At 39.1% G+C, this 13,865-nt stretch overlaps 1 protein-coding gene across 5 annotated transcripts in view; it reads left to right on the top strand.

Moving 5' to 3' along the window:
• wdpcp (WD repeat containing planar cell polarity effector) overlaps positions 1-13,865 on the top strand; it is a 130,936-nt gene that overhangs the window by 30,980 nt on the left and 86,091 nt on the right. For all 5 annotated transcript variants that reach the window (XM_080199954.1, XM_080199955.1, XM_080199956.1 and 2 more), the window contains 7 exons: positions 1,660-1,743; positions 4,660-4,704; positions 5,270-5,320; positions 6,652-6,722; positions 6,974-7,033; positions 8,666-8,780; positions 10,406-10,539. In XM_080199954.1, the coding sequence (XP_080056080.1) occupies positions 1,660-1,743; positions 4,660-4,704; positions 5,270-5,320; positions 6,652-6,722; positions 6,974-7,033; positions 8,666-8,780; positions 10,406-10,539 (560 nt within the window). The remainder of the gene's footprint in view (positions 1-1,659; positions 1,744-4,659; positions 4,705-5,269; positions 5,321-6,651; positions 6,723-6,973; positions 7,034-8,665; positions 8,781-10,405; positions 10,540-13,865) is intronic.

The raw sequence follows: 13,865 nt of genomic DNA, 5'->3' as shown, positions 1-13,865 counted from the left end.
TCTACAGTTCTGGCTGAAGCATCACTTGTTCTTTATGCAAGGAGGGGGAGAATGGACTGAATAGGTGTTCAAAAGAGTGGATCATTGCAACAAAACTATTATGTTTCCACTTCTCAGTTACTTCCCCATTTCATGAATGCAGCAAAAGTCATCGCAATCAAATCCTGATAACATCATCCTTGTCAGTCATTATTAAACTTGAAAGTCATTGATAGTATCAGGGGGAAAAAGATTGAAGTAAGAATTAAGAGTTCTGAAAAGTTAATTTTAAAAGGATATGAGGATAACTGACCTGATCTTCTTAAGTGTTCTAAAAGGCTATCTCTGGGATCTTTGTTTACTGATATAAAAAAAGCTTGACATCAAAGTCCTTCTGCCTGGAAGAAGATGTCAAATTAGGACCATAGCACAACAACTTTCTAGTTCGTAGTTGTGTGGCAAATCCAGGTGATTTTATACACTCCTTTTCAAAGTTTTTATCCCAAGTCAAAAGTTGGAAAACATATTTGCTTCACTTTTTGACTTATATAGATTTTCCATAGCTTTCATTAGTTCATGGATTGGAAAACATGACAATGTAAAATGCATTTGTGAATTTTACAGCTTATAACATTCGAGGATTGAATCAATATTACCTAGCTTACAATGAAGGTTTATAAATATCAATGTGTTTTTAAGTTTTATAAAACTGTAATCCCTTTTAAAAGTGACCAAATTCTAGTTCTGGATTAGTTCCATTAAGCACAAACTATTTTTGTGAGGTGATGCTTTTAGGAGGTTGTGTGTTATATTGAAATGATTGGTAACCCATTTATTTTAAATGGAGTCATGAGTACAATAAAAAGTACTCCAAGGAATTCTAGCAAATGAATTAGCCTGAAGATTTTAAGCAAGTAGGCATAAAAGATTTCATGGCACAATTTGTAAAAGAAGAGTTTTCCCATTGTACTGGCTAACTTTTGTTATGTAGAATTACAGGGAATGTACAGTGCAGAAACAGGTCATTCAGCTCAACTGGTCCATGCTGGTGTTTTTGCTTCACAACAATGCAACTAACTAGCTGGTGGATTGAAAGTAGAACCTATCTGCTACCATGTTGTAGAACTACTTTCAAATACACTTCCACCAGTGATACACAGAAGTTGAGTTACAGATTAATAGCTGAGTTTCATAAGAGTTTCCAACTACTCTGTTCATGGTATCTAAATGAGCATTGTACGACAGAATCAGGATTAAAGAATATTTTCTTATGGGTAGCTAATACACTATATGAGAAGTTCAACTGTAAAATTGACAAACTTGCAGTTTCTCCCTAATGCAAAATATTACAAAAGATAGCGCGTGGAATTTGAGCCATTGGTTAATGGGTTTCTCAAACAGTGCTGTCTTCTGGGGCTTCCCAGTAGACTCAGCTACATAATAGCAAGCCCTGTGAGGGGAAAAGAAACTGCTGTTTCTTTCCTGCTTTTTTTTTAAACGGCTAATGGGTAGAAAGGCTAATGTGCTAATGTGTGCTAGTCCCCAGGTTACTGACACATTTTCATCTTAAAATATGGTTAATGAGGAACCATTTTGCAATTCCACTTGCAGAAACGTTTAATTTTGTGTCTAATGGAGGCTAATTAGTTTTCACATGTTGGATTGTTTTTACTTTGACAGAGCAGAGTTCCATCTGCCATCAGATGTCTTTCTGCCTGACCGAGCTGCACCTGTGGTCTATGAAGAATACTTTACAAGTCCGGGGTAATTGAACTCTGCCTAGGCTAAGGAACTTCTGATTTTAAATGGTTTTATTCCTTCCATTCTTGCATCTAAAAATACATCAAGAATTTCGTGCATATGTTTTTCTGGAGTGTTATATGATTTTTTGTTTGTGTTGCTATTAATATAATTATGCTACCTATTATGTGCTCATTTAAATTGAATTTATCTTTTGATAGACTAGACAATTTAAAAATCAGATTACAGCTGGAGAAATTGAGATGTAAATTGCATTTAATACAGTTAAACCTCTATTTTCACCACTTTCACACTAAAGAATCTAAATATTGACTTATGTTTGATGAACTGTTAGAACATCATACATTATGGCCAGTCAACTAGTGAGCAGAATTGCTGTCTTCCCTCTTGGTGTAATGTGAGTCAAGACCTGCAAATTGTTTAATGATGTTTAGACAATTCCGTTTAAGTGAAAAGCTTTACTGCTGCATCTAAAAGTATAAAACTTTGACCAATCTTGTATCATTGTTTTTTTTTCCAGGGTTGTTGACACTATTTAGAAACTGCACCCATATTCAGGATATATATAATACCAAATATTATGTAGTTTGCCAATATCCTCCTGCTTTGGAGATCTCCCACAAATCACAGCCTCTCAGTGGAATTTAGTCCAATATCTAAACCATACGGGTATTTTCATGAGACCAAACAGTTATCCAACTCTGAGGACTTAAAACTGTACCTGATCTTTGAACATTCAGCAGAGAAGGTGCATAGCTGAGCCCAATCCTCATGCACTTTTCGATAGGAATCACTTGAAAAGTAATTCGGAGTAGATACACAGGCAAATTTTCCCTTCCACTTAAGGGTATCGATGTCAATAGCAATATACTGCCACTTGGGTCTGATCAATTAACTTGGCACAAGTAGCAATCAAACCTAGGATTTCCTAGTCAATAAAACTCAACTGTAAGCTACTTTTGAGACAGCTTCACTTCAGAAAGTTGTCACTTCATAGCACGAAGTAATTCTTTAGCTGTTGATCTAGAATTACACCAGCATGCAATAGTTAGGCTGCATTTGAAGTATAGTGTTCAATTCTGATCGCCACACTACCAGAAGGATGTTACCTGTTTTGGAGGCATTACCTTGAAGGAGAGATTGGAGAAACTTGGTTTGTTCTCACTAGAAAAACAGAGGTAGAGGGGTGACCTTATAGAAGCCTACAAGATTATGAGAGGCATGGACAGAGTGGATAGTCAGAAGCTTTTTCCCAGGGTGGAAGAGTCAATTACTAGGAGGCACAGGGTTAAGGTGTGAGGGGCAAGGTTAAAAGGAGATGTACGAGGCAAGATTTTTACGCAAAGGGTGGTGGGTGCCTGGAACTCGCTGCCGGGGGAGGTAGTGGAAGTGGATACGATAAAAAGTTTCAAGGGGCGTCTTGACAAATATATGAATAGGATGGGAATAGAGGAATATGGTCCCCGGAAGGGTAGGGGGTTTTAGTTCTGTCGGGCAGCATGGTCGGTGCAGGCTTGGAGGGCTTAAGGGCCTGTTTCTGTGCTGTAATTTTCTTTGATCAGATGGGAAATTATTTCAGGCTTTGTGAGGAGGGAAAAAAAGGCAGAAAAGAAAAATTATGAAAAGTTTAATAAAAGAAAATGCTGAGTTATGAACTGTCCCATTTACCAAGGGTAGTATAACTTTGTAAAATTCCAGTTATTTAAAAAAATTATATATAGTGGTTTAGATGTTCAAGCTAAATCGTGTTCCAAGGTGTTCATGAATCCAAACTCTACACATTCAAGGGGCGGTTCTCCCATCCCACTACGCTGCTATTGTAGTGCAGCAGGCTGGGAGACTCTAGCAGTGACCGTTTCGCAGGCTTCCCACTGAGCTCTCCGGCCTCCACACATCTCCCAGCATCGGCTTTCCGGTGCTGTCAGCTCCGTGCCAGAAATCAATGCGGAGCTGCATAATATATGCAGATGCTGATTTAATTATATTTTAGATGTAATTAGTGGACCGGGGAGTAAGATCTCTGGGCTGGCTGGGTCTTTCCCCTTCAGATGTGGGGATGGTGCCCCCCTGGGCATTGGCACCTTGGCAGTGCCAGTCTGGGCCCCTGGCACTGCTGATTTGGGCAGGGGCAGGGCATCTGATAGGGGTGATTGGTGGGGCTGGGGGGGGTCCTGCTGCCACTCTGCATTCAGGCTGAATGACAGAGAGTGAGACCAGTGATCAGGGCCAGCAGCAAGGGGGGCATTGGGGCTGGGCCCGATACATCCGTGGGGTCAGCAATTAAGCTGTGGGGGGATTGCACAGCCGGCAATGCGGGGGTCATGGAGCTGGCCAGCAGTCAGGAGGCTGATAGACAGGGACGACCGCACATGAGCTAATCTCCGCTCTGACAGATCAGCGCATGCGCAGTGGCTTGCTCAGCACTGTGCTGCTGGCCTCTCTAGCACTAATAGGCCCCAGCCCACTGATTTTTGAACTGATTTATGCTAGTGCACTCAGCAATGTGCAGAGTGGAGGATTCATTTTGAAACTCCCGCTGAAAAAAACAGTGGGATTTACTCCAGTTTTTACACAAATTTTGATACTTAGAATTATCTTGGGAGAATCGTCCCCTAAATATTTTAAGTTAGGCCTGTAGAGGGACTTAATTGAGGGTATATTTACATTATTGCAAAATTCCCATTATTAGGTTCTCAGGTTTTGGTTTCTTTAGGTCGTTTAAAGAGTTAACGTTAATAAGTTACATTACCTGAGAAGTTCTGTTTTTGGAAGCTACTTTTAAAAGAAATGCACTACTTTTATTATATCCAAACGGAAACAGCTAAAATTCTTGACCTTTTAATCTCAAAATAATGTTTAATTCCAGAATGTTTTGGCAGCTTTTTAAATTTAACTTTTTTGTTCAAAATTGTACAACAGATACAGATATTGGCACCTATCAATACTATGATAAGAAAGAGGCAGGTAGGCACAAATTCATATTGATGTGTTACTTTGTTAAAAATGTTCATCATCTTAATGCAGTTAAATACCATGTTCCTTATTTAAACACCAGAAATCCAGCAGAGGGCATCGGAATCCAACTGATACGAATGCAGAAAAGCGCCGTTTGTCATTATTGGCTGAATAACGAAGGACATTTCTTAATCTTGGGAGACTGTTTTTTGGTTTGTTGTTCTTGTATCTGAGATTGTTTCTTGTTCCAGACCAGGTTAAAGTGGAGGTCTGTGCATGCATTTTTTGGGGATAAAATTCAACTTTGAAAAGTGCTAAAATGCACAATGAATTAGATGTTGCGTTTAATGAGTGATCAACTCATTACTCACTACACTCTCAAAGTTAAATTTCAGTGCCTCTTTGTCAAGTGTGGTAATGTCCCTACACAGACTCTGCTCCTATTCTGCATTTCAGATTCATAGTAGTATAACACAAGCCCACCATTTTAGTTGCAAAGGTTTTTTGTGTTAACCTGCACCATCATTATAAATAATTTGTGTATTTTAATTTTTCTCATCTTAAATCCCTTTAGTTCCACCATTGGACTGCTGTTACTTAGAGGAGAAGCAGCATATGACAGAGGGTGAGTAATATGTTGGTATGACTGAATGTCATTTAAGCTCTTAATAATCAAAGTGAATGTTCTTCCATCGTTTCTGGCAAGCATGATTCTATTTCCTTCACATAATTATCACAGCCTTTCTTCAATGGAGAGCAGAGGAAAAAAGCAAAATGCAGACAAGTGGTATGTTGAATGCTAGCAGTCTAGTCTCCCTGTTCCCCTTGGAAACATGACTTCAGATGTAACATTAAATGTGCAAGTCATACCTTTATTGAGCCCTTCAGCCTGAATATTTTTCTGAATTAAGGAAAAAGCAAAGAATCTAAAGGTTGAAGATTCGCCTATCTTAATCATTTCAAGAATGGAAACGAGCACTTTTTAAATAAATGATTAACAATAATAAATAGGATTGAATGGTATTTAATAGTTTTCAAACATCCCATGAGTGCTTTCCTTCATTCCAATTAGCAACATTTAACACATAACTACACCAAACATGACCTTCACTTATAAGTGATGATAGCCGCTAATAAATCCAATAAGGAATTCAGAAGAAACTTCTTTGCCAAAAGAGTAGTGAGAATGTGCTTCTGGAACCCCAACTGGTGTCTGAAACTCACTGATAAGAAACAGATGAGGCTGGCCATCTAATTTTACTTGGTCTTGCCACTAGTTGCTTCAGTACAGGCAGTGTGCACTGAGCTGGGAGCATTGTGTGATATGGGTGTGAGCCAATTTCAAGGCCCATGTTTCCAAGCCATACATTCCCCAAATTTATTTATTAATTTTGGATAAGAGTAGACATTTCTTAAGCTTTACAATTTCCAATAAAAATGGAATGCCTGGACTCCAAATTCTGCCCTACTTATACACCGCGTTACAACTAAAAATCATTTTTAGCTGTATATAATATGCTGGTAAATTATAAATTTCCAGATTGTTTGAGCATTGATTCATAGAATCATACACTGCAGAAGGAGGCCATTCAGCCCATTGTTCCCTGACTTAGTTTCAGTCCCATTCTTTTTCCATAATTCGTAATATTTTTCTCTTGATTTATTCAATTTAGAAAATTGCTATTGAATCTGCTTCCAACCAACCTTTTTAGCAAGTTCATTCCAGATCCCAACTCGTGTTTAAAGAAAAATCTCCTTATTTCCCTGGACTTTTTTTGCCAATTTGTCCTCTGGTTACTGATTTTGTCATTTACTAGTTTTATTTGATCATTTGCCTTTTTACTGGTGTCTGACAAATTCAGCTTAAATATTTGTGCTATAATAATGGAATGAATTAGGTCAATGGTATGATAGAATCCTCTTATAATAAAAAATTCTGTTCACATTTTCTGTCAGCTCGAGAATACTTGTGGACACCCAAGAATAGACGCCCAGATAAACTTCGAGACACTCTCAAGGAGTTTGAGGTATCTTCCTAGTTACAAAGTTGGCAGTAAACAATTATATTTCTTTATTCATCTTTCAGCAACTTTAATTTTTGTAAAGGATCGGCCTGTATAAAGATCATAACCAGCCTCCAGTGCAGTGGCATGTTCTCAAACAGTTGCATCTTTGTTTTCGAAGTATGCTAATCTCTTCTGATTGGAAATCAGAAACACTTTAACCATTGGTGACAACATATGCATCTGATATAGCCATCTGTGTTCTTGTCCTTCAGGAGTTACTGCAGTGCAGTCGTTGTGTGCTGAGCAAATGGAAGAGCAAGAACTTTTGTCAGGTATATACTTCAACAGTTATCTTGGATTGATAATTTAATTTAATTGAACCTTTCCAGTTTTGGCTTTACGGCTACAAATAATATAACATATATAATGATGAGAAACATATATAATGGTGCCTTTAATACATCATATCAGCTAAACTATCCAAATAATTTATATATGTAATAGACAGCGCATTTATTTTAAAAGGCACCCAAGTATACATTTTGTTCACCCAAAACATGAACTTATGAAAAATGTGCACTTAATTGAATTCTGTCCACCAGAAAGTTTTTAAATTTTTTACCAATTCTGAAAGAATATGTTGCTTTGGTATATGTCATTCTTCAGCAAGAAATTTTTCTGAATATACATGATTATGAAATGGAGCAGTGAAAATACACAATTGGTATTAACTTTTTGGACCATACTACAGATGTAAAATCAGAGAAGGTAGTGGAGCAAAAAGCCCAAAAAAGTAAGGCCCCAAAACAGGGAATTGGAAATGAAGCAGTCCCAAGAAGACAGTCCAGTTAAAGGACAAGGACAGGAATCTGAAACAGGTATTGTTAAGTGAAGTTGAAAGTAAGGCACAATGGAAAAGACTGTCAATTAAAGAGGCAGAGCTGCAGGTAGCAGACTGGGAGCAAAGTGAGCTTGAGAGAAGCCAGAAAATTCGCGGAGGCAGCCAAAGATTGGTAACAGCTTACTGCAGGCCTTTGGAACAGTGATGTTCTGCTTGGAATGAACAGATATATGAGAGTGTGCATGGAATGTGAAGCTAGAGTGCATGTGAGATTCAGGGGAAAGGAACATTGGAAGGAGAGATTGAAACCCTGGAGATAGATCCTTGTCGAAGACATCCAAATGAAAGCATTGATTGGAAGAGAATTCCAAGGCAAATTCTTCAAACCTAGAGATTGGAAGCCCTTATGAGAAAGGCAGTTTCAGTGAAACTGGTTGGCTTATAGTGTGACAAGTGTCAGGGCTGAGGGGAGTGGTTGATGAGAAATCCATAGAACCTGCTTTGGTGGCATTTGTCATTTGATATTGGAGTCTGGTGTGTCCAACCATTGTTCATCTATTAGTTTACATATACAATGTAGATATTGTATATTGTGTCATCTTTACAAATTTCTATGTATCTGGGAAGGTTTAGTTGGGGTGATAGAGTAGTGCAATTTGATTCATTTATTGGTGTTTATATTGAAATTGTCACAACCTTTTTGTCTGTGTAATATAGTTAATCTTTTCTTGTTTAGTACATGTTTTATTCTTTCGTTAAAAGTTCATTAGCAGGCTCCTGTGAATCTGTTCAGAAACTACCCTTCATGGTTTCTAAGAAAAAGACGTTGGTCTATCAAGCCAGTTTCCACTTTGGGATCTGACTTGTCCAGTAGTAACATCAGCTGTATCTTTATACTCTGCAAAGACCTACAAATTTTCATTACTTTTAGTCTATCTCAATATCCAAAATTTTAAAAAGGAATCCCAGATGTTGAACACTCAGTTTCACTTCATAGTATAAAGCCAGCTGTGATAGACCTGCAAACCCAATTTGAAAATACTTAATGGTGGTTATAAAGAATGTATTATCTAACATGATGCTTTCAAAGAATACACGTAACATCATGTCCTGTCTATTCCAGCTTTTCTTTGGTTCAGGTGTACTGGTGTCATTAAGCCTTTCTGGGCCACATCTGGAGAAAGCCATGATTGACAGGACCTTAGTGGGGAGGCTCATCTCCGACACCATCAGTGATGGTAATTGTATCCACGTGAAAATCAAACATCTAAATTAACAGTGACAGATGAAAAATGATGTGGCAATGGATTTACTAATTACTCTCACTCGGGAGTTGTAAAAGCAACAAGTAACTGCATGTATTGTCATAGTTACAACCTTTCAGTTATAAATTATGAATATGCTTTTGTATAAGAATCTTTCCAGATCTTATTTTTTAACACATATTAAATCAATTTCTAAAAGTTTCACCTTTCTTCAACAAAGCAATTCGCGATCACGTCAGTTGTGGCAGATTCTGGAACACAATAGTCTCTTTAAGCCCAGTATTTGGATACTGTAAACACAATACTGCTATTTTTTCACTTAGCCTTTGAAATATTGTACGCAACGTCAGGAACTATTTAAAATCCAATTATCAGCTACTGCTTTTTGGGGAAACATTTTTCTAAAATATCAAAGCAATTTAGTTTATTTTAACCAAAGAGGCCATTCTGCCCATTTGAAAGAGTTATTAAATTAGTCCCTTGCCCCATTCTTTTCCTATAAAACAGCACATTTTCCTTTTCAAGTATTTATCCAATTCCTGTTTGAAAATTGTTCTTGAACCTGTTTCTACTGACCTTTCTGATGGCATATTCCAAATAATAATAACTGTTTATGAAAAGACTCTTCAAATCTCTTTTGCCAATTATTTTAAATCTGTTTTCTAATCACTGATCTTCCTGCCACTGTTCAGTTTCTCCTTATTTGTTTTATCAAAACCCCAAATAATTTTGAACATCACTATTGCATTTATCCTTAATTTTCTCTGTTTTAAAGAGAACAGTCCCACCTTCTCTAGTCTCCTCATCACTGAAGGTCTTCATTTTCTTTAGAATTTTCTTTCTTCTTGTGTATTTCAAAAAGTTGGCCTTTTTAAAATTTTTGATTTTGGTAAATATCTTGATGTAACGACACAGGTATGTGGCTCACATACATTAATCATGCACCGTTTTTAATCAATAACCGATAAACTGTAATGAACAGAGTTTTCCTGGGAGTGAATATAATAACAATTCCAACAAAATGTGAGTTCCCGCTCTCAAACATAAATGTTATATGTCACTATGCAAATGGTAACATTAGCAGATTTAAGTTATTAAATTTAAATTATAATATTTTTCTGGTTGTTGATATTGAGGTAATGTTTGAGTCAGGCACCTCTGTAATAAATGTTCTTTGCTGCAGCTTGATTGCTGACCCTGACATTTGACTGGGCAGTACAGTAAACTCTAATGGTGGTAATCTGATAATAGATGTCAGCTGTCCTAGCATTAATTCCCAGTGGTAGAGAAGACTAGCTTTTCTTGGCTTCTCATCACCAGTGGCATTACACAAACTGCCTATTCACTATTCACCATTTTTTACCACTGCCAAAAACTGATTTTGCACCCAGTATTTATATATCAGTGCCAGAAGACATAAACTTTGCCAGCAACAATGTATTGGTGGGCTATGGTATCATTGCCAGGAAGCTGAAAGCCAGTGTTTTTAAGGTTGGTAAAGTTATTAACTTTAGAACCAGATTTTAGATGAGTCAGACTGTGGAAGAATATAGAAACTAAATGAATTTCCTGGTTTTAAGCTTTTTAGTTTTGTTTAGCTGTGCTTGCAGACAATTTTATGATCATGGCTTTTCTGGAGACCAGCAAACTTTGCTTTATCCAATTTACAAAGAAACAAAGTTCCCCAGATGTGGAACGAAGAATCGAAAAGCTTTCCTCTAATGACCTTAAGGTATGTAAAGCTATTCTGGAGAATTTTTCCTGTATTGACTTCATTCATTTATTCTCTATATCCCATCAGGCAGGTTGTCCACTGGTGAAAATCATTGGGAGGGTGTCCCACCAGGGCATTTTACGCTCCAAAATTATGTAAGAATTGTTAGCTCTTCCCATTTGTACCAAGTATAACTTTATATAAGCAGAGACAATCTGCAATAAATGTTTCATTTAACTTTGATGGTGGAGAAGTTTCTGGAAACAATATTTTGGGACAAAATTGCTTATACAAATGTGGATTTTAAGGAAAGCCAACATGGATTTATAAAGAACAAATCATGTTTAACAAGCTTGCTGGAGATTGTTTGAACAGATAACAGAGAGGGTTAGTGAAATAATACAGTTGATGTAGTGTATGTGGACTTCCAAAAGCCATTTAATAAAAGTGTCACAGAACAAACTTGTGAGCAAAGTTACAGCTAATGAAATAAAAGGGACAATAACAACATGGATTTAAAAAAATGCTGAGTGACAGCGGACAGTGGTTGGTGAGTAGATGTGTTTTGGACGGAGAATGGTTTGTTGTGATATTCCCCACAGATCACTGTTAATCTTTCTGATATATGTTAATATCCTGGATCTTGGTGTATTGGGCATAATTTCAAAATTTTCAGATGATGTGCAACTTGGAAGCATTTTGAACTGGGAGGAGGGCGGCACGGTGACACAGTGGTCAGCACTGCTGCTTCACAGCACCAAGGGGACCTGGGTTCAATTCCTGGCTTGGATCACTCTGTGTGGCAACCTGCTGGTTCAGTGCATTGACCCCAACAGGTGCTGGAGTGTGGCAACTAGGGGAATTTCACAGTAACTTCATTGTAGTGTTAATGTAAACCTTGTGACTAATAAATAAATAGGACAGTGTAGAACTTCAAAAGTACAAAGACAAATTGATGGAATGGTGGACAGGTGGCACATGAAATTCAATGCAAAGAAATGTGAACTGATTCATTTTGGTAGGAAGAACTGGAAAGACAATACAAAAAAGAGGAGACAATTCTAAAGGGGTGCATTAGTCATTATAGGTAGCAGGACCTATTGAGAGTGTGGGTAACCAAAGATACAGTATCCTAGGCATAGAGCACATAAGCAAGGAGGTTACATTAAACCTGTATGAAACACTGGTTCAACTTCAACTGAAGCATTGTATTCAGTTCTGGACACAACTCTTTCAGAAAAATGTGGAAGCATTAGAAAGAGTGCAAAAATGATTCATGGGAATGGTTCCAGCACAGAGGAGCTTCAGCTACATGGGTAGATTTGGAGTACAAAAAACAAAGAAAATTACAGCACAGGAACTGTTCGGCCCTCCAACCCTACACCAACCATTCTGCCCGACTCAACTAAAACCCCCTACCCCTCCTGGGATCATATCCCTCCATTCCCATCTTATTCATGTGTTTGTCAAGACGCCCCTTAAAAGTCACTGTTGTATCCGCTTCCACTATTGCACCTCCTCTAACCTAATTATAAGCGTGTGGGAAGTTTTTTTTGTTGTTTTTTCTTTTCTGCTGGAAATTGTTTCAGGGATGGCAGTTCAGGCAGTAAGCTGCATCTCCTGTGGTATGTATGTGGTGAGGGAAATCAGTAGTGTTTCTGCTGATTTTACCTGTAGGAAGTGTGTACAATTGCAGCTTCTAGAGAAGCGTGTTAAGGAGCTGGAGTTGGAATTGGAGGAACTCCGGATAATTCGGGAGGCTGAGGCAGACATAGATAGGAGTTACAAGGAGATAGTCACTCCTAGAAATGAGTCTTGGGTAACTGCCAGGAAGAGGGGAAAGAAGCAATTGGGGGGACAATCCCCTGGGGCTGTTCCCCTCCAAAATAGGTTTTCTGTCCTGGAGGCTACAGTTAAGGAGGAATCAACTGGAGATAGCCAAAGGGAGCAGGTCTCTGGGGGTGAGCCTGTTGTGAAGGCTCAGGTGGTTAGGGGATGTAAAAGATTGGGCCTAGTGATTGGGGACTCCACAGTTAGGGGGACGGATAGGAGAGTCAGAGTAATGGTAGGGACTCAGGGCTGGTGTGTTACCTCCCAGGGGCTGGGGTCAGGGATGTTTCTGAGAGGGTGTTCAGGACTCTTAAGGGTGAGGGGGATCAACCCCAAGTCATAGTTCATGTGGGGACGCATGACATAGGGAGGATAAGGGAAGGGGATATTAAGCAGAAATTTATGGAGTTGGGGTGGAAACTTAAGGCCAAGTCGGACAGGGTGGTTATCTCGGGACTCTTGCCTGTGCCACGGGATAGTGTAGAGCGGAACAGGGAGAGGGAAAGCTTGAACTCGTGGCTGAGGGGATGGTGCAGGAGGGAGGGGTTCAGGTTCTTGAGCAATTGGGGCTCATTCTGGGGAAGGTGGGACCTCTACAGGAGTGATGGTCTACACCTGAATCAGAGGGGAACCAATATCTTAGGGGGAACATTTGCTAAGGCTATGCAGGGGGTTTAAACTGATTCAGAGGGGGGGTGGGATCCTGAGTAGAGGGGGTGAAAGTGAGGGGGGCATAGATGGGGACTGCAATGCACGGCATCGTGGGGGTGAAGCGGAGCAGGGTTTGAAATGTGTATACTTTAATGCGAGGAGTATTTGCAATAAAGTGGATGAACTTGCAGCGTGGATCAGTACCTGGGACTTTGATGTTGTGGCCATTTCAGAGACGTGGATAGAGCAGGGGCAGGAATGGTTGTTGCAGGTTCCGGGGTTCAAATGCTTCAGTAGGAGTAGAGAAGGAGGTAGAAGGGGGGGAGGGGTAGCATTATTAGTCAAGGATTGTATCACGGTGTCAGAGAGGAAGTTTGATGAGGACTTGTCTGTTGAGGTAGTATGGGCTGAGGTTAGAAATAGGAGAGGAGAGGTCACCCTGTTGGGAGTCTTTTATAGACCTCCTAAAAGTTCTAGAGAGGTTGAGGAAAGGATTGCGGAGACGATCCTGGATAGGAGTGAAAGTAATAGGGTAATTGTTATGGGGGACTTTAACTTTACTAATATTGATTGGAATTGTTATAGCTCTAGCTCATTAGAGGGGTCAGTTTTTGTACAAAGCGTGCAGGAGGGTTTCTTGACTCAGTATGTTGACAGGCCAACTAGAGGTGAGGCTGTATTGGATTTGGTGCTGGGAAATGAGCCAGACCAGGTGCTAGACTTGGAAGTTGGGGTGCATTTTGGTGATAGTGACCACAATTCAGTTACGTTCACCTTAGTGATGGAAAGGGATAGGCAGGAACCTCGGGTCAGTAGTTTTAGCTGGGGGAAGGGTAATTATGAGGCTGTTAGGAGAGAATTAG

This window comes from Carcharhinus amblyrhynchos, chromosome 12 (genome assembly GCF_965287045.1).
Source record: "Carcharhinus amblyrhynchos chromosome 12, sCarAmb.v2.hapA, whole genome shotgun sequence".
NCBI classification, from domain to species: domain Eukaryota; kingdom Metazoa; phylum Chordata; class Chondrichthyes; order Carcharhiniformes; family Carcharhinidae; genus Carcharhinus; species Carcharhinus amblyrhynchos.
The sequence above is the reverse complement of the archived record's forward strand: the minus strand, read 5'-3'. Positions and strand labels throughout refer to the sequence as shown.